Genomic DNA, 18,781 nt, shown 5'->3' on the forward strand with positions numbered 1-18,781 from the left:
AAGAGTAACAAACATCCATACTGACATACTCACAAACTTTCCCATTTATAATATACTAGAGGCCGCCCGCGACTTCGTCCGCATGGAAACCCTATCAATCCCGCGGGAACTCTGGGATAAAAAGTAGCCTATGTGTTATTATGGGTCTTCAGCTACCTACATACCAAATTTCATGGTAATCGGTTCAGTAGTTTTTGCGTGAAAGAGTAACAAACATCCATACAAACTTTCGCCTTTATAATAGTAGTAGGAAGAAGGATAGTAGGATACAAATATTTTCTTATTTTTTATTATTAGTGTAGACAAATCAATTAGATATAGTACAAAAAATTTTACTTTATAGTATAAGTATGGACTATGAATTTTTTTTTTCGATAGAACTAAAATAAGCCTGGCAAATGGCAACATGAAAAAATAAGGTACATACGCATTATAGGTACTCGTTATTATCATTTGTCAAAGTAAAGGCATTACGTTGACAAATGACACTTAATAATTTGTAAATTGCTTCCGCGGACAGCGGTTTAGGCGTTCGCGTTATACCTAATTAGTTAGGAGTTTCGGTTCAAATTTTATACGCACTTTGTAAATTAATATTTGCAACTACTATTATTTTGAAATATTATTAAGTTTATGGAAATTCTGGAATATTTTTTTTGTGGAATGTATGATCAGTTTAAATTTGAGCGACGATAGGAACTGCTTGCGAAAGATACTTATACAATGAGAAATAGAAAAGGAAATGCTTAGAATGGTTTGGTCATGTGGATAGGATGAAAAATAACATGTTACATACATACATATTTATAATCTCGTTTATATCCCTTGCGGATAAGACAGTGCCTACGGTCTTTGGCTTAATGATGGAATTGAGATTCAAATAGTGACAGGTTGCTAGCCCATCGCCAACAAAAAAGAATCCCAAGTTTATAAGTCTATCCCTTAGTCGCCTTTAACGACATCCATGGGAAAGAGATAGAGAGGTCCCATTCTTTTTGTAACACTGTTGGATCTGTCTACCTCGCAAGGGATATAGACGTGATTATATGTATAATATGTATGTATGTATGTATAAAATCCGGGTCAAAGTGGACGAGCTTCGGTAAAAAGCTTTAATGACTGCATCACTGCGTTGTCCACGTAAGTACATTAGCATACAACAGACAAAGGAATGAATTATTAAACAGATCGAACGGAACTGCAACGGGCATAGAGGAGATTAATATAGGGACCAAGCCGTTTCTAAAGAGGATTTTTTATTTATTTTTAAGAATGATTTTTTTTATTCCTTTTTCTAAAAAACGAATATAGAGACTAAACTAAAGGCGTTTTGGTTTATATTGAAGAATTTTGTGTTAATAATAACTGAATATCTTTTGCTCAGCATTTATTTTTCAACTGTCTCCGTGCTTTGAATAATGAAGTTAGTAGTAAAGTTAAAATTCTGATTAAAAGTGCTTGAGATGTTAAAATTAGAAAGGGACTAAAAATAAATTAAATTAATTATAGTTGAGGTAGATCAGTTTTTATGACTGGTAAAAGAAATTACCTGTAAACGTGTGACTGATTTTTTAAAACATTTTAATATAATAACAGTTGTAATTACTCATCTTTTAAGAAATAATATTGAGAAATACCAATGAATTAATTTTATTTATACGGGTTTGAAAGGCTTGGGTCCTGATTCTCATCTATGCTTCGGGACAATTTCTAATGAAGAATGGACGTTGTTCTTCTTTTGACTTTGTGCAACGTTTTACTTTCCAAACTATCAAAATGAGTTTCGGCTGACTACATTGCCAACAATATGTTCTATTTCAGCGATAATGAAAAAATATATTTAGATAATTTATGAACAATATTTATGGTAGTTTGAAAATAGTTAAAAAAGAGAAAAAAATATGATTGTTATGATTACAATTATAAAAAAGTTTATTAAACAATTTGACCATTTCTAAATTAGCGAGATTTTTAATTCAAATGAATTATTTACTTACTTTGATGGCTTTAATTATTACAGCAATCTTTCTTGCATTTATTTGCCACCTATCGTGTTAGCTAATTTGTTTATTATATTTTCATATAAAACACTTTACATATATTAATATTACTAATAAGGGTTTATTACTAATGGGCATGAAAAATAGGTGTTGCCCGATTCTCAGACTAACTCAATATGCTCACAAAACTTCATGAGAATCGATCAAGGCGTTTCGAAGGAGTACGGGAATGAACATTGTGACACGAGAATTTTATACATATAAGATAGAGTCTGCTGTATTAAGCTACTTTGTTTATTATATTTCTATACTCTCAGATATACCGCGAGATTGCCGAGTTATCTAGAGCGTGTTCTATTAGGTTACACGATCTCGTGTCTTAATAAATTCACGTCGTCCTGCGCCAGCGCCGCTCGGGTATTAAGTAGATTTATCAGTAGGGGAATTTACACTGAAATGTAAATTAAAAAAAAGTAGAAACGTAACGTACGTTTGTTCATCGATTAATTTATTAATTGTTTTTTTTTTAAATAAAATATAAAAAACGAGTTATCTAAAAATATATATTTACGAGAATGAAGAAAGGAATCATATTAATAAAATTCTATTTCGTTTCATTTCTACATTATAAAAAGAAATCTTTAAATTTAGAATTGTAAATGCATTTAAATACATTCTATAAAAAGGAGTAAAGCAATATTTTAGGAACTAAAGGGTAACTTAGGCTCCATAACGTCTAATAATTCCTAATCGACGCATTACGATAATTCCACAAGTTTGAATTGATTGGTGCGTACCTACATTTTACCAAAAACACCGCCCCCTCTTACGCCTTGTAGGTACTCTCTTTTATACACATATATATTTTTTTCTGAAGTTATTAATTATGATATAATGTAATATGGAAAGGTTTAATTTGTTTAAGTTTTAATTTTTAAGGTTATAAAATGATGTCTTTATTTTTTTTGGTTGATACTAAACATGGCAATGAATTAAACTTCACACTGGATAGATGCTAAAGTCATTTGGTTACCATGAATGAAAATAGAGTTCATTATTTACTAATCTGTATTCTATAAATCATTAAATAGTAACAGGTTTCTAGCCCATCGCCTAAAAGAAGAATCCCAAGTTCATCGACATCCATTGTGGATCTATTCTTTTTTTAAATTGGTGCCGTAAGGTAAACTCTATCTGCGTATTACCTGTATCAAATAGCAGGTACCCATCACCGCTGATCTTCCTACACTTAAATTGAGAAACTAGTCATGCATATTCTTGCCCACAAAACACATTAGCTTAAAAAAAAAAAACTCTATCTGCGTAAGTACCAAATTTCATGAAAATCAGTTTAGTTCATTCGTTACAAAAATACAAATCTTCTATCTTCATTATTATATTAATGTCGATAACGCGTGCGAAATAACGAGGTAGTATTATAATGTTAATTTTTTTTTTAAACTACAAGGATTATTTAGTATTTTATAAAAGTTGCATTACGACAGATACGAATAGTGTCCGTTTAGATAAGCATCGGGTAATTAAACAAATAAACCTCCGGTTGCGAGGGACATCCGGATGTTAGAAATCTATATTATGTCAAGTCGCAAATTTAATTTTGGTTTTTATTCTATGTTTCCTTAATTGAATTATTTTGGTTTCAATTCAGTAGGTATATGTATGTACAAGTCATAGACAATTCAAGTTATGTTTTTGTATCTGTGGTGCAACTGCACGTTTTTTTTTTAAATTGCTTATTAAATGAATGTCGAATCCAGTAGGATCTCATCAATATATTATTTAAGGCCAATCAGGTAACGTTTGATTTGATCATGACCTCACCGCGGATCGAACTTGGGACAGGTGGTTTATAGGCGAGATAACAAAACATTGTGCTTAACACTCATATTCAAATAACATTTTGTTATTGAGAAATACATATAAATATGTATTTATTTTAATAATTTCCCAGCTTTTGAAACTTTTTCCATTACCTTGTCAAGAAGGGCAAGATAAGAGCACTCCCACTATAAAGTGGAATTTATTATGACATCCGGTCAAGGGCGTAACGTACTTCCGGTTTGGCGTGTAATAACGATAGAATTTGGAAAAAAACATAACTGGTTCGGTCATAACACCTTAGGACCGGTAGTGGACTAAGCGAGATAAGACCGCCAGCGGTCGAATGGGTAAAGTGCCCGGTTAAAATCAGAGTTAAGCTTAAAAGGCGCAGGTTCAAATCCCACCTCGACCACCAATGACTAGTTTCGAAGTTATATACATTAGTTTGTAAACTAGCCGATGTTTTTACGGTGATGGAAACATCGTAAGGAAACCTGCACATTCAGGCAACTGGATGTGTAACAATGATCAATCCAATACGGGTTAGGTTCCCCTGCAAAGGTTGCGGAGGTCAGACGGGAGTCGCTTCGTGTAAAAACCTGACTCAGTATTCAAGGTCTAAGGCGTACCCCGGGCTTCTCTCTAATGTGTTGAGGCGGGACTAGAAGTTAAGGAAATACGTAAATAGTGTGCTCAAAAATCTATACTAATATTATAAAGCTGAAGAGTTTGTTTGTTTGTTTGAACGCGCTAATCTCAGGAACTACTGGTCCGGATTGAAAAATTCTTTTTGAGCACTTCGTCCGCTTTGAATAGTTATTTTGGGCATCATTGAAGCCCTCAAGGATGAATAATTTTCCCCAGTTTTTTTTAAATTTTCCATTATTTCTTTGCTCCTAAAAGTTTCAGCGTGATGTTATACAGCCTTAAGCCTTCCTTGATACATGGTCTATTCAACGCAAAAATAATTTTTCAATTCGAACCAGTAGTTCCTGAGATTAGCGCGTTCAAACAAACAAACTCTTCAGCTTTATAATATTAGTATAGATGGTGAATGTGAATGTGCGTTTGTTATTTGCGGTAGTTATGTGGGCCTTTTAAAATTTTATTCAGATTTCTGCCACAGAATTACAAAGAAGCATTATCTCTTCATCCTAGTTCCTGAAATGGAAGGTGTACGAATTGGATGCAAGTGAAGCCTCGAGCGATATTTAGTTTATAAATTTCAAAATAATTCCATATTTAAATCTTACTGGCCTCATTTTCCACATGTTCTTGCCTGGGGGTGAACAGACATGTCAAGCGAGTAAGTTAAGACGTTATTCTCTGGGCGGTAAGATCTGAAATGGGTTACCACTGACGTTGACGGTTCAAAAGGAAAGTTCTGGAAGGTTTGAGAAGCGTGAGATTGGAATATTATTCCATCAACATTTTGTTCTTAGTTTGTGTATGTATGAATAATGTGTACCAATATACATATGGAAATATTTTTGGGTCAGACCAACGATAAATAACTTCATGTAAAAGTTTGTGAAGCCGATCGGATAGACTTTGATCCGGTTTTTGGTACATGCAATGATTTTTATAGTAATTGCCTTTCAGTTTGCGTGACTGAAAGGCAATTACTATTAAAATACGGTATATAGGTAGGCAGCGCCAACGCTCTGCCTACCCCGTAAGGGATAAGGACGTGACCGTCTTTGATTGACTGTAAGACAGGTTTTAACCGATTTGACATACATACTATATTCCAATCACGTCTACATCCCTTGCGGGATAGACAGAGCCTTAAGTCATGAAATGACTGAAAGGCTACGCTTAGCTGTATGGCTTGATGACAGAATCGGAATCAAATAGTGACAGGTTACTAGCCCATCGCCTAAAAAAAAAGGATCGCGATTTTATAAGCAATTTAATTTTTTTTTATAATTTATTTAATTTAATTTTTTTTTTATAATTTTTTTTTTCCCTATAAAATGGATGAAATGGAAACCGATTCATGAGTTTCTAGGAAATAAAGTGTATGTTTATTCTTGTTCGTGGCGTTGCGGTTTCGTCTTAACCTTGAGTTGTATTGTGTGATGACGATTACCTGCAATCAGTGTTGTTTGCCCGTAATCATGGAATATTGGAAATGAGAAAAACATAGGGTAGGGATGTCAATGAAAGTAAGTTTGTTTGTTTATTTCTTGTCTCTTCACGCGTAATCTTGTGAACCTGCCTTCTACAAATTTCTTAATTAATCTACTATTCCGTTATTAAAATTTCAATGACAACTTGGATAGTGAAATGTCGCTAGCTTAAGGTATAAGATTAGAGTCCCAAGTTTATTATAATTGATAAGATGAACAAAATATATATATAATGTGGCGCAGGAACCATGATAGCTGTAAATAGTAAAGTAAGTTACTGTAATAAAGAAATTATTAATAATATGTTTAAGTAGTCAAAAAAAACTAATTGTTAAAAGAAATAAAGTTGCATGTTTTAAAGATAAATTGGTCGCGGTGACAACCCTACACGAAGGTATAAGAAACAATGTAGAGTAACAACAACAAAAAAAAAAAAAAAAAACGGCGCAGTATAAAAAATAACTGAAATGACTTATTAGGCCGGATCTGTGTAATTTTTCTGCTCTGTGTAACGAGTTGGTAGTATGGCGATCTGTTATGTCAATGTCAAGGCGAAGGTGACATAGTTCCTACTGTTTAAAGGTTTTTTTAGTTAATCTCATATTGGCAGTCCAATTTGAAACATATATTAGCTGTTGCCTGCGAATTCGTTTAACTTGTGAATAGAAATTAATGTATTTTTTCATTTGAACTCCTTAAAATAATTACGTCTAGTAAGGTCGTTGCTTAAATGGTCTAATACTTCCTTCATTCAATACACTCGTATGTTGTGGGATGAAAATAATGGTGTCCATAAATCTATTGATAGTTTAAACTGTAATTATATCGAGGTAATTACAAATAGGATACACATATAGCTAAACAAATAAAGTACCTACATATGATTTAAATACCTATAATAGATGTAAGTATTAAGTTAAATAAATAAATAATAAATATTACAAATTACACAGATTGCCTCGAATTATGTTCGAAACTTGTGTTACGAGATACTCACGCTTAACGATACTATATTTTATAACATATACTTGTATTATACATATATAAACATCTTGGATGTCAAAGTTCGTTTCTCATCATGCCCTGTCCGGGATTCGAACCCATTACCGAGAAATAAAGACGCAACTCAGACTAACGGTTGTTGTGTGCATGACGATATGTTATAACCCTTAGTAGCAATATTCGCTACGTTTATTCCCAGAAATTTGTATAATCCTTTAGAAGTAGCAGCTTGTAAATACTTCGTTCGACTTTCAAAAAAGATGAAATTAATGTCCCCATTTCTACTACTGACAAAAAAGCTACTTAAGCTATTTTGTTTCTCAATAATTCTAATGTACAAAACACAAAAAAAGAAAATTAATCTCCGATATCATTTAGAAAGTGACACGGAATGCATTAATTAGTCAACCTAATTACGATAATAACACAATACTTAGCTTTCGGCTCAGATCACGCTGAAGTTCGTCCTTATTGTTCACCGTGGCAACTTCATTTGCAAACAATGGCGGAGACAGCGATTATCGCGCAATCGTGAGTTCATCTTACTATGATCATGATTTAGAGTGACAACTATAGTACTACTATCTATAAGAACAAATGTAGCAGATATTTATTGCTTTGATAATAAAGTCTCATGTTGTATCGTTTTGTATGGCGAGATGGTAAGAATGGAGGTTCAGAATGATTCCAATATAGACGTAGAAAATAAGGCAGACGGAGTTTTACTATACGGCAAAATGAAGCACCAACTGTCGGCCGCCATTATGTCATAGATGCGTCATAGATTATCTCACGAAATGTCAAGTTTTGTCACTCACACATGCGTATAACGCCGCCATTACGATGCTTCACTTTTTTTAAGCTACACTCTGTCCACCTTTTTTTTTATACGTCAATGGATTCCAATTGAAAATCTGATATCGGACTTTATTAAAAGTGATTATTTTAAAGAAAGGTGAGTTCGTAAAGGATGTTTTTCAACTATCGTTTCGTTATCATATAATTTATAGCAAATGATTAAACCCATACATACGAACAAGCCTTTCTAGAAAATAAGTTCGTATCGTTCAAAGCAAAGGAAGTATGCAGGGATCGTGGCAAGTGGAAAGAGGTAGTCTCTGCCTACCCCTCCGGGAAAGAGGCGTGATTTTATGTATGTATGTATGTAAGTTCGTATCTTGCGTTTAGTCATGACTAAAAAATGCGGGACCACGCCGCAAATCAAATCCTGTGATGGGATAAAGGTTAATCTTTAAAAAGGTCCAACAAAAACACTGTCATCGACATTGGATCGTGGTTACACATCCCGTTGACATAATGCTTTCTTTCCTTTCACGGTAAGAGAAAGTATAAAATGAAGGAAGTATTAATTTGTCTAGAGTATAAAAATATTGAATGTGGATGAAGCGAAGGAAGTATGCAGAGATCGTGGCAAGTGGAAAGGTGTAGTCTCTGCCTACCCCTCCGGGAAAGAGGCGTGATTTTATGTAGTGGGGACTGGTAACCGATAACCTACCAAGGTTTTCCAGGTATCTGAATTATGTTTCACTACGCTCTCACTCTCGATAAGAATCCAGCTTATCGATTAACACCGAAATTTAATTTTGGGTTGTTTCGTATGTACAATATAGATATTTCAAACGACCAAACAAATCATTAAGCCTAACGTGGTCTATCAGTCTTTTCATGACTGTAGGCTCGGTCTACCCTGCAAGGGATATAGACGTGATTATGTATGTATGTAACAAACAAACAATAAACGAATCTACAAAATGTTTAATCTTAAGATACTTAGTATAACAGGAATAGGAATAGATAGAGCCACAGGTTGCTGGGGAAATAGTACATAGATGTTTACAACATACTCGTATCCATTCGTTCATCATTCGTTCTTCTCATCGTATTGAAATCATTAGTTTTACATACATACATACATATATCGTAGTCGTCGTAGACAGAGCCAACAGTCTTGAAAAGACTGAATGGCCATTTTAGTGATGTGACGTCAATAAGTGATACTTTGTATCCAATTTTGAAAATAAATCTATTCCATTCTATTCATAAGTAGGTACGTATGCTTATATTATGTTGTCGTAGATATATGTACCTACGTATATCTACGACAACATAATATAAGCATCAGAGAAAACAATAAGCTATACAAAACTCCTAAACATAATAACCGCTGTTACCTCTTTGAATAGCCGCGTACCTAATAAGGATGACAACTAAATGTGACAGATGTTATACGGTTTCCTGAAAGATAATTACGCAGTTTACGTATTTAACGTGTGGAAATATAAAAAAAAACATGAGAAATGCCACAAACGTACTTAAGACTTCTTATAATATACTATATATATTTAGTAGCTGTCCCGGCAAACGTTGTTTTGCCATATAAATATTTTTTAAATCGTTTACAGTTAAAAAAAAATGTTAAGGGTGAACAACCCTTAATATAGTCACGTCTATGTCCCTTGCAGGGTGGACAGGGCCAACAATCTTGGAAAGACTGAAAGACTACGACAAGCTGGATGGCTTTATGGTGCAGTTGAAGTTGAAATAGTGACAGATTGCTAGCCCTTCACCTACAAGAGGAATCCCAAGTTTATAAGCCTATTCATCCGTTAGAAAAATATGGAGTGGTTCTATTCTAAAGTGCTGGAAAAAAGACGATAAAATAATAAAGTAAGTCCGCGGCCTAGCCGACGGGATGTGGGAATTCCCGGTAATTTACTTCGCTGGAATTCTGGGAAATCCGGGAAATCTTGTCTTAATGACATAACCTGTATGCCAAATTTCAAATCAAAATATCCAGCGGTTTGTTCGCTGATTTGTAAGTCAATCAGGCAGTCAGTGTACCTTTTTTATATGTATTGAGTTTGCCACCTGTAAAATACCTTAAATAAATAAAGTCTACGGCTTTACAGACAAATATACAGACAGCTGAACAAATTGTGATTTTTCTGAATACTTGTTATTGATAGTATTAAGCATAGGCCATAAATTTATTTTTAAATTATTTACATACATTTTCTTTTATTTGATTTAAATATAGTTTCATTAAAAAACTAATTAAAATGAACTGAAATTAAATAATATATAGATACTATATATTAAATATAAATTGTATAATTTAATTTATATAATATATACAATTAATTGTAATTGTATATATAAATATTTAAATTAAATATTGAAAAGAATATAAAATTAAATTCCCATGGCAAGTTTGATCAGCTGACAGCTTATTTTTAAGAGAGAGAGAAAACATTTCTTAGGATACTCTTTCATCATCCCACTCCAATCAGTTTATTCATCGTCTTGGCTTGACCGGTGGTCGAACCCGGGTCTTTGTGACTAATTTCGAGTCAGGTTGCGAGTGAGGCTATGTAAATAATGCCGTTGACTTGAATTTAATATGTTATTATGATTTAACATATAAACGGCCAATATTGTCCTGCTTTTTAAATTTAAGTGTCTATTGTTGTTTCTCACTAGAACGCAGGTACAAATATCAACAGGGAATTTTATAAAGATTAATAAATAAATACCGTAATGTCATGCATAGTTATATATAATTAAAATAACAATTATACATTACCGAATAAGAGTGAAGTTAAAACTGCATTTATTATAAATCATCATAATTAGAATTCTGAATTAGACTATTATCAGCTTTAGAAATCCATTTGCGTTGAGTTTTAAAAAATCAGAATACATATTTTTTTTATTGTTCTTTTTTTTTTTAAAAAAGGAGGACCGATTTTTTTTTATTTATTTCTTATAAGCCAGTTCATCTTCAAATCTGGATGTTAAATTTAATTGAAGGATAAAAAAATGTACTTTACCATAGACTAACAGCGAGTAAAGGAGGCAAAATTTTAAACACATCATTTCCAAAGCACAGATAAGTAATCACTACACTAAACTGTACAGATAAGAATGAAATTATAAAAGTAGGAAACTGTTGGACACGTCGTGAGCTAAATACTCTAACATACTAATGATGATACCCACCTTTATACATAACATAATATCTGAGCCTTAAGATGATGTTATCAGTGCCGTTATTTTATTACTTTTCTTATAGTTAGGTGTTACCATAAAATTGTTTGTTGTATCTTTTACGACGGTTCCATCTATACTAATATTATAAAGCTGAAGAGTTTGTTTGTTTGAACGCGCTAATCTCAGGAAATACTGGTTCGAATTGAAAAATTGTTTTTGAGTTGAATAGACCATTTATCGAGGAAGGCTGTAAGCTATATAACATCACGCTGCAACTATAAAGAACAAAGAAATAATGGAATATGTAAAAAAAAGGGAAAAATAATTCATCCTTGAGGGCTTCAATGATGCCCAAAATAACTTTTGCACGCGGGTGAAATCGCGGGCACAGCTAGTTTAAAATATTAGTTGAGAATGATTATAAGGTAAAGTACCCACTTAAAATACCAAGATGGATTTAACTCGAAAATAAGTCAGAACATTCATGTGGGTAATACCTGTCTTCCTACTGGCTTTTAGTTCCGATTGCATCCTCACCTCTCTGGAGACGAGCCCGGGATATACCTTTGACCATGGTTCCTGGATTGGGTGAGTCAGGTTTTAACACGAAGCGACTTCGATCTGACCCCCGCAATCTTAACAGGTAAACTTAGCACACAAACCAGGAAGCTAAAAAAATGCATTTTACCCAAAGGGAAAAACAAACATAAAGTGAACCAAATAAAACAAATAAAAAAAAAAAAAACTCGTACTGGATCGATCACATCACACATCCAGTTGCCTGAATCGCAGGTTTCCACACGTTTTCCCTCGTCGTAAGAGCATCGGTTAGTATTCAAACTAATGTACATACGTAACTATGAAAATAGTCATTGGTACATTGGCGAAGTGGGATTTGAACCTGTGCCATTCTGCGCATCGCGCATTTTAACTTTACCAATTCGACCACCAACGCTTTCAAGTGAATAATACCTGTGATAACAATTAATTCTTTAACAAAAACGTAGTTCTAGCAACTGACTGAACTAAAATATAAAAAATCGACTAAGTGCGAATCGGACTCGCACAAGGAGTATTAATTATGTCGTAAAACCTGTTTATTAAAATCGATCAAAAAATTGCTTAAAACTTAAGTTTGTTGAATGGGAATCTCCCATTTAATAATAACCTTATTTTTATTAAATTATTTATTTGAAAAGATAATAGGTAAGCAACCAAATACACTGAAATTGAAAATTTCTAATGATGTTACCAATTTTGAGAAAAAAAAAATCGAAAGATTGCTTGGTTTTTATTTTTAGCATTTGTTGTTATAGCGGCAACGAAAATACATAATCCTACTACTATTATAAAGGCGAAAGTTTGTATGGATGTATGGATGTTTGTTACTCTTTCACGCAAAAACTACTGAACCGATTACCATAAAATTTGGTATGTAGGTAGCTGAAGACCCAGAATAACACATAGGCTACTTTTTATCCCAGAGTTCCCGCGGGATTGATAGGGTTTCCATGCGGACGAAGTCGCGGGCGGCCTCTAGTTAGTGAATATTTCTGCTTTCAAGCTATAAAGGTTTATGAGATATTGCCTGGTGATAGACGGACAGACAGACAGTGAAGGTGTAGTAATAAATAGTTTTATCTTTTAGGTACGGAACCCTAAAAGCAGAATCCTGTTACATCATCAAGATCATAATATTAATGAACACACAAAAAAGGGTCTTTTTTCCGTATGTGTTGTCAGGAATGACATGCAAGATAATGGTCTAAAAAATATTCTCACTCTTTAAACTATTAGCTGGTCGAAAGACGAGTATGGTAATGACGGTTTTGGAAAGTACAGTCCCAGACATTTTGGTCTGACGGCGCATCTGGGACCAGAGGAATATGAGAGAGAGAGAAAGAGAACAAACATCGCCTACATTACTAAAGTCTGGTAATAACGCATGACTTCACTCCGATAAGATTGAAATCTAGATACCTACGTGAGAGTAACAAAAAAAGATGGCATATTTTTTGTTCGTTCGCTTCGAGCCGAGGTAACGTCAGTTAGGATTAAGTCAGGGTCTCTGAAGGTGACCTGACGGGTCATTGGCCTTTTTTGTTTAAAAAAAATGTAGGTATACACAAAAAAACATCATAATTATTCGCGTTTTGTTTTCAAAGTTCTTAAGAGTTGATTTAATAGAGGTCGCTTTTATTGGATTAAATGTTTAGAAACGTTAATGAATTTGTAGTCAATAGCAGTGAACGAAAGCCTACTTTTAAGTAAATCATTGTTTGGATATAAATTAATGTTGACGTTTCAAGTGAAAATTGTAATTAAATTTGTCACTAAGATGGATTTCTCTTCACATTGTAAAACTGTTTTCTCTGCTTTTATTTCAATAAGTTCACGTCAAAATGATTTAATTAATAAATTTATAATAAATATAACAACCCCAAATAAACTAATAGATATTTGAATTACTATTTTTTTAACTAAAGACAAAACTACCAAATGTGTGATGTTTGTGAAATTAACTTTATGATTTGAGATCATAAGAATAATAGGCAGCGGAACAGAAAAAAATTAGTACTTAAAATTCCTGGACTGGTTCCTAATCGAGCTTTTAAACAAGTTTCTTCTTTATTCTCAACTGCCTACTATGTAAAATTATTTTTTTAAGCTCTCAATATTTCTATAATAATTTATCTTAATAATAAAAAGGTCAACCCAAGTTCTTGTTATGAAATAATTATAACAATAATTTCTATACATTTAAAGATAAATGTATTAAAATTATATCGCAATCTTAATATGTATAACTAACCTCTATATTTACATTTGGGTGAAGTAACACGCGCGCGCAAAATCTAGTGTGACAGAAACAACACATTTTTTTTTATAAACATAACTATTTCTTCCATAAAAAGTTTAATGAGCCTTTTTTTATAACATATTGTTACGCATTGTTGTAACAGGTGTGTTGTAAATGTACATTTGACGACGAAATAGGTGCGTGTTTGCAAAAAACATGCCAAATAAATATCATTCACATGCGGTGTTCTAGGGCTGGGAAAAAAATTGTACTCTAAATTAAAAAAAATAATGGGCATACATAAGTATATATATAATCACGTTTATATACCTTGCGGGGTAGACAGAGCCAGCAGTATTGAAAAGACTGATTACCACGTTCAGCTATTTGGCTTCAAGGAAGAATTGAGATTCAAATAGTGACAGGTTGCTAGCTTATCGCCTTAAAGAAGAATCCCAAGTTTATAAGCCTAGAGCTAGCAACCTGTCACTATTCGAATCACATTTTCATCATGAAGCCATACAGCTGAACGTGGTCTTTTAGTCTTTTCAAGACTGTCGGCTTTGTCTACACCGCAAGGGATATAGACGTGACGAATGTATAGTTAGATCTATGTAGATAGATAGATAGAATACCCTTTATTGTTTTATTGTATCATATCTACGAGTACCTTATTATTCTAATTTTATTTAGAGTCATTAAGACGCCATCTTTATACGTTAATTACAATATAACAACGCGTTCAGGGCACGTGACGTGTTAACGTCTTTCCGAACACGTGATTTGTTCAATTGTCATGATAATTTGTTATTCAAACTACAGATGAAAAAATATATAAGTATATTTCAATAGGTTTTTGTCATATGTACACACACTATAATTGTTGTTTATATATACATACATATATATGGTCACGTCTATATCCCTTGCGGAGTAGGCAGAGCCAACAGTTTTGAAGAAGCCAAAAGACTGTAAGACGTTAAGCTATTTTGGCTTAATTATAGAATTGAGATTCAAATAGTGACAGGTTGCTAGTCCATCGCCTAAAAATAATCCCAAGTTTGTAAGCCTATCCTTAGTCGCCTTTTAGGACATCCATGGGAAAGAGATAAAGTGGTCCTATTCTTTTTTGTATTGGTGCCGGGAACCACACGGTACATTATTTATGTATATTATACCACTATTATGCGTACCATATAAATATTCTATTTTACTCTGCGTCATTACCGTCAATTCAGAATTCAATTTTTATGGATGTTGTAAAAGGCAACTTAAGGGATTGGCATTTTCATCTACCAATCCCGTTAGTCGACGGGCTCTGTGGCGCAGCGGTAGTACGCTTGTCTGTGTCACCGGAGGTCCCGGGTTCGAATCCCACCCTGGGCATGATGAGAAAAGAACTTTTCCTGATTGGCCTGGGTCTTGGATGTTTATCTATGTATATAAGTATTTACTATAAAATATAGTATCGTTGAGTTAGTATCTCGTAACACAAGACTCGAACTTCATTCGAGGCTAACTCAATCAGTGTAATTTGTCCCGTATATATTTTTTATATCTAGTGCAACTTTTACTATGACCCAGTAAGTGAGGATGTAATTTGGGAAGAAGGAGAAATAGTGAATGAGTAAAGCTTGTACAAAATTGTTATAACACTAGCTTTTGCACGAGGCTTCACTCCCGTGGGAAACACCAGAAAGAAGATACACAACACGGCTTATGTTACCCCCGAAGTTCTTTTCTATATTTTTGGCAAATTTCGAAAAAAAGTTTTTGAGCTTTTCGTTACAAACATACAAATAGCACAAATCGTCTCATTTTATTATTAGTGCAAATAACAGAGTGATCAATCAGAAAACCAGCGCATTGTGTAACCTCATCATACACATGCATATGCTGAGTGGAAACCCATTTGGTCGCATCATGTATTTTTTTTAGGCGATGGGCTAGCAACCTGTCATTATTTGAATCTCAATTCTATCATTGAACCAAATAGTTGAGCATGGCCTATCAGTCTTTTCAAGCCTGTTGGCTCTGTCTGCCCCACAAGGGATATAGACGTGACCATATGTATGTATGTATGTATTTTTTTTATTTCTTATTTCTATGTTTTTTGAACAATGTAAAGTTACATCTTGCGCCAAAAAAAGATTTTTCTTTCTTTCTTTATGGATATAAAAGAACTATACAGGTAAGTAAGCAAGTGATATGATGTAGCGTCTGCCTACCCCTTCGGGTAATAGGCGTGGGTATATTTAAGCTTGTTGTTTTTGAGTGTTCAATGAGTTAAATCCATAGAAATTAGAATAATATACTACTATCATATTCCGATCAATACAATATAAGTATATTTGCTGCGTAAAATATTCAGGCAATATGTACGAAGGCAAGTAAAGCTACTAAACTACTCGTATCTTGACTTTAAATTATATTGCGCGTAAGAATAGTAGAGGGATTTCAAAAATTCAAAAGTATTATATTGGGTTTATAAAATATTGTTTGTCGTAAAAGGCGACTAAGGAATAGACTTATAAACTTGGGATTCCTTTTTAGGCGATGGGCTAGCAACCTGTCACTAATTGAATATCAATAAGCCAAATAGCTGAACGTGGCCTATCAGTCTTTTCAAGACTGTTGGCTCTGTTTACCCCACAAGGGATATAGACTATGACTATATGCATGGGTTTAGGTATAGATAAATAAATACATTAATTAGATACATAATGTCGCGGAGGTCAGACATGAAAAGCTGAAAATGAAACGTCCAATATGAAATAAAGGTAACGAAACGTATTACGTCCGCGTTTAATACCTGTATTATTTATAATTATAGTGAACTAGCGACCCGCCCCGGCTTCGCACGGGTGCAAAATTCGGAAAAAAATATACATAAAAACCTTCCTCTTGAATCACTTTACCTGTTACAAAAAATCGCATCAAAATCCGTTGCGTTATTTTAAAGATTTAAGCATACAGACAAACAGACTAAAATAGCGACTTTGTTTTATACTATGTAGTGATAGCTTAACGGTCGAAGGTGCATCTAGTAGACATCTCCTCTCCAGAGAGAAGAAGATATAACCGGGACTGAGATTATGCAACAAATGTTAAGTTCACAATATGAACACGAGGAATTAGGTAGAATTATAAAGAGGTAAAGTAATTTTGAGTGTTTGTTTCATTGTTTGTAAGGGCTTATCTTTGAAACGATCATGAAATTTATATATAATACACTGGTTAAAAAGTTATGGTATGTATGTACTACGGACGAATCCATGGCAGGCCGCTTGTTTTAAATATCCAAGCAATAAATATCAAGTGCGCAACCGAGAACCTCTTTTATTGAGTGGGGTTAAACACAGAGCGTGAAGGCGCGGCCTTGCGAAGGTCTCTGTCGTGATAAAAGGCCCTTGTGCCCGATAGCGACTGATAACCAACTGATACTAGTATTTACCAGTATAAGTCTGCATTTTTCTAGACAAATAACTGACTAGAAAATGAAAAATTGCTAAGTCAAATACCTATTGTATTTATAAGGTTAAGATGGTGTTGGAAAGAGTGGATAACGTGATAAGATAAGTGGGTATTTGACTCGTAAATTGGCTTTCGATATACTTACAAGTTCGCCGTGTGGTCCCCGGCACTTTAAAGTATGATTAGGAATAGATGTCGTAAAAGACGACAAAGGAAAACCTGGGATTCTTCTTGTATGATGATCGAATGAAGAAATCTGCTCCAGAAATTGATGTAGGTAGGTAAGTAAGGTACCAATCCACTAATCACCTAGGTTCGAAGTATTCTTAGTTTAATTGTAAATTATTTTTAGCGTATTAGTGTTTCCTGAAGTAGGTTTTAATTGTTTTAAAACCTACTTCAGGATAAATTGGGAATCGTTATCGTGAGTCACTTTCAGGCATTACCTTGATAAATATATGATTTCTTTGAGCGGCAGATTAAAACTCAAATAAATGATAAAGACATCGCAGTCGTTCAAATAAGTTATACAAACAATCCTTCTTCTTGTTATTGAAGGCCTTTTAATTTGTATCTTTATAGTGGTGTTACCACGAGGGACGATATGTCAGTAATATTTTCAGTACCACACACTATTACTCGGGTATTTAAATCTGAATATTCTATAATGACGACAGATCATGGTTGGACGTCGCAAATGATGATATACGAGCCAATGGACTGACATCCAAGGATGCCGATAACCGGAAAAAGTGGAGAGAGAAATGTCGAAAGGCTTCGGACCTGTGGATTCTGCCGAGGGTACAACTGAAGAGAGAGAGATTTCATAATAGGGTCTGACTAAAACTCGACACTGGCAAATAAATAAATAATAAATATATACGGGACAAATTACACAGATTGAGTTAGCGTCGTAGTAAGTTCGAGACTTGTGTTACGAGATACTTACTCAACGATACTATACATATATTATAATAAATACATACATACATACATACATAAAATCACGCCTCTTTCCCATAATAATAAATACTAATAAATACTTATATAGATAAACATCCAAGACCCAGGCCAATCAGAGAAAGTTCGTTTCTCATCATGCCCTGGCCGGGATTCGAACCCAGGACCTCCGGTGTCACAGGCAAGCGCACTACCGCTGCGCCACAGAGGCCGTCAGAATAAACTCATGAAGAAGTTTGGTTACCGCAATGAAGTATTTGCCAATTAGGTAGTATACCCTGGCGTGGAAAGGGCGGCCAGCAATCTATTGTCGCCCATAACAGCAAGAATCCGGTACAGACGCGCCGGTCAGCCAGAGGGCATCGTGGTAGAATGCCATGCGATCCCATGATGCCCTCAAAGTGGCTAGTATGGCACACGGTGGGGTTTTAATGGGTAAGCTGGCAAAGTAGGTACCAGGAGTTCCACACTCTCTTGAAGACCTAAGAGATCGTGCGTAAAGAAAATTTCCACTTCGATATCAAAAAGATTTAGAAAAGTTTTAAGAGTCGCCTGATACC

At 34.1% G+C, this 18,781-nt stretch overlaps 1 protein-coding gene across 2 annotated transcripts in view; it reads right to left on the reverse strand.

Moving 5' to 3' along the window:
- Positions 1 to 18,781, reverse strand: part of LOC106134054 (beta-alanyl-dopamine/carcinine hydrolase) — a 34,410-nt gene that overhangs the window by 14,962 nt on the left and 667 nt on the right. The window contains exon 1 of one of the 2 annotated variants that reach the window (XM_013334008.2): positions 10,828 to 10,969. The exons of the other annotated variant lie outside the window; for it this stretch is intronic. Within the exon in view, the coding sequence (XP_013189462.2) occupies positions 10,828 to 10,873 (46 nt within the window). The 5' untranslated portion in view covers positions 10,874 to 10,969. Of the gene's footprint in view, positions 1 to 10,827; positions 10,970 to 18,781 lie in introns of those variants that run through there. 2 annotated transcript variants of the gene reach the window in all.

This window comes from Amyelois transitella, chromosome Z (assembly GCF_032362555.1).
Source record: "Amyelois transitella isolate CPQ chromosome Z, ilAmyTran1.1, whole genome shotgun sequence".
NCBI classification, from domain to species: domain Eukaryota; kingdom Metazoa; phylum Arthropoda; class Insecta; order Lepidoptera; family Pyralidae; genus Amyelois; species Amyelois transitella.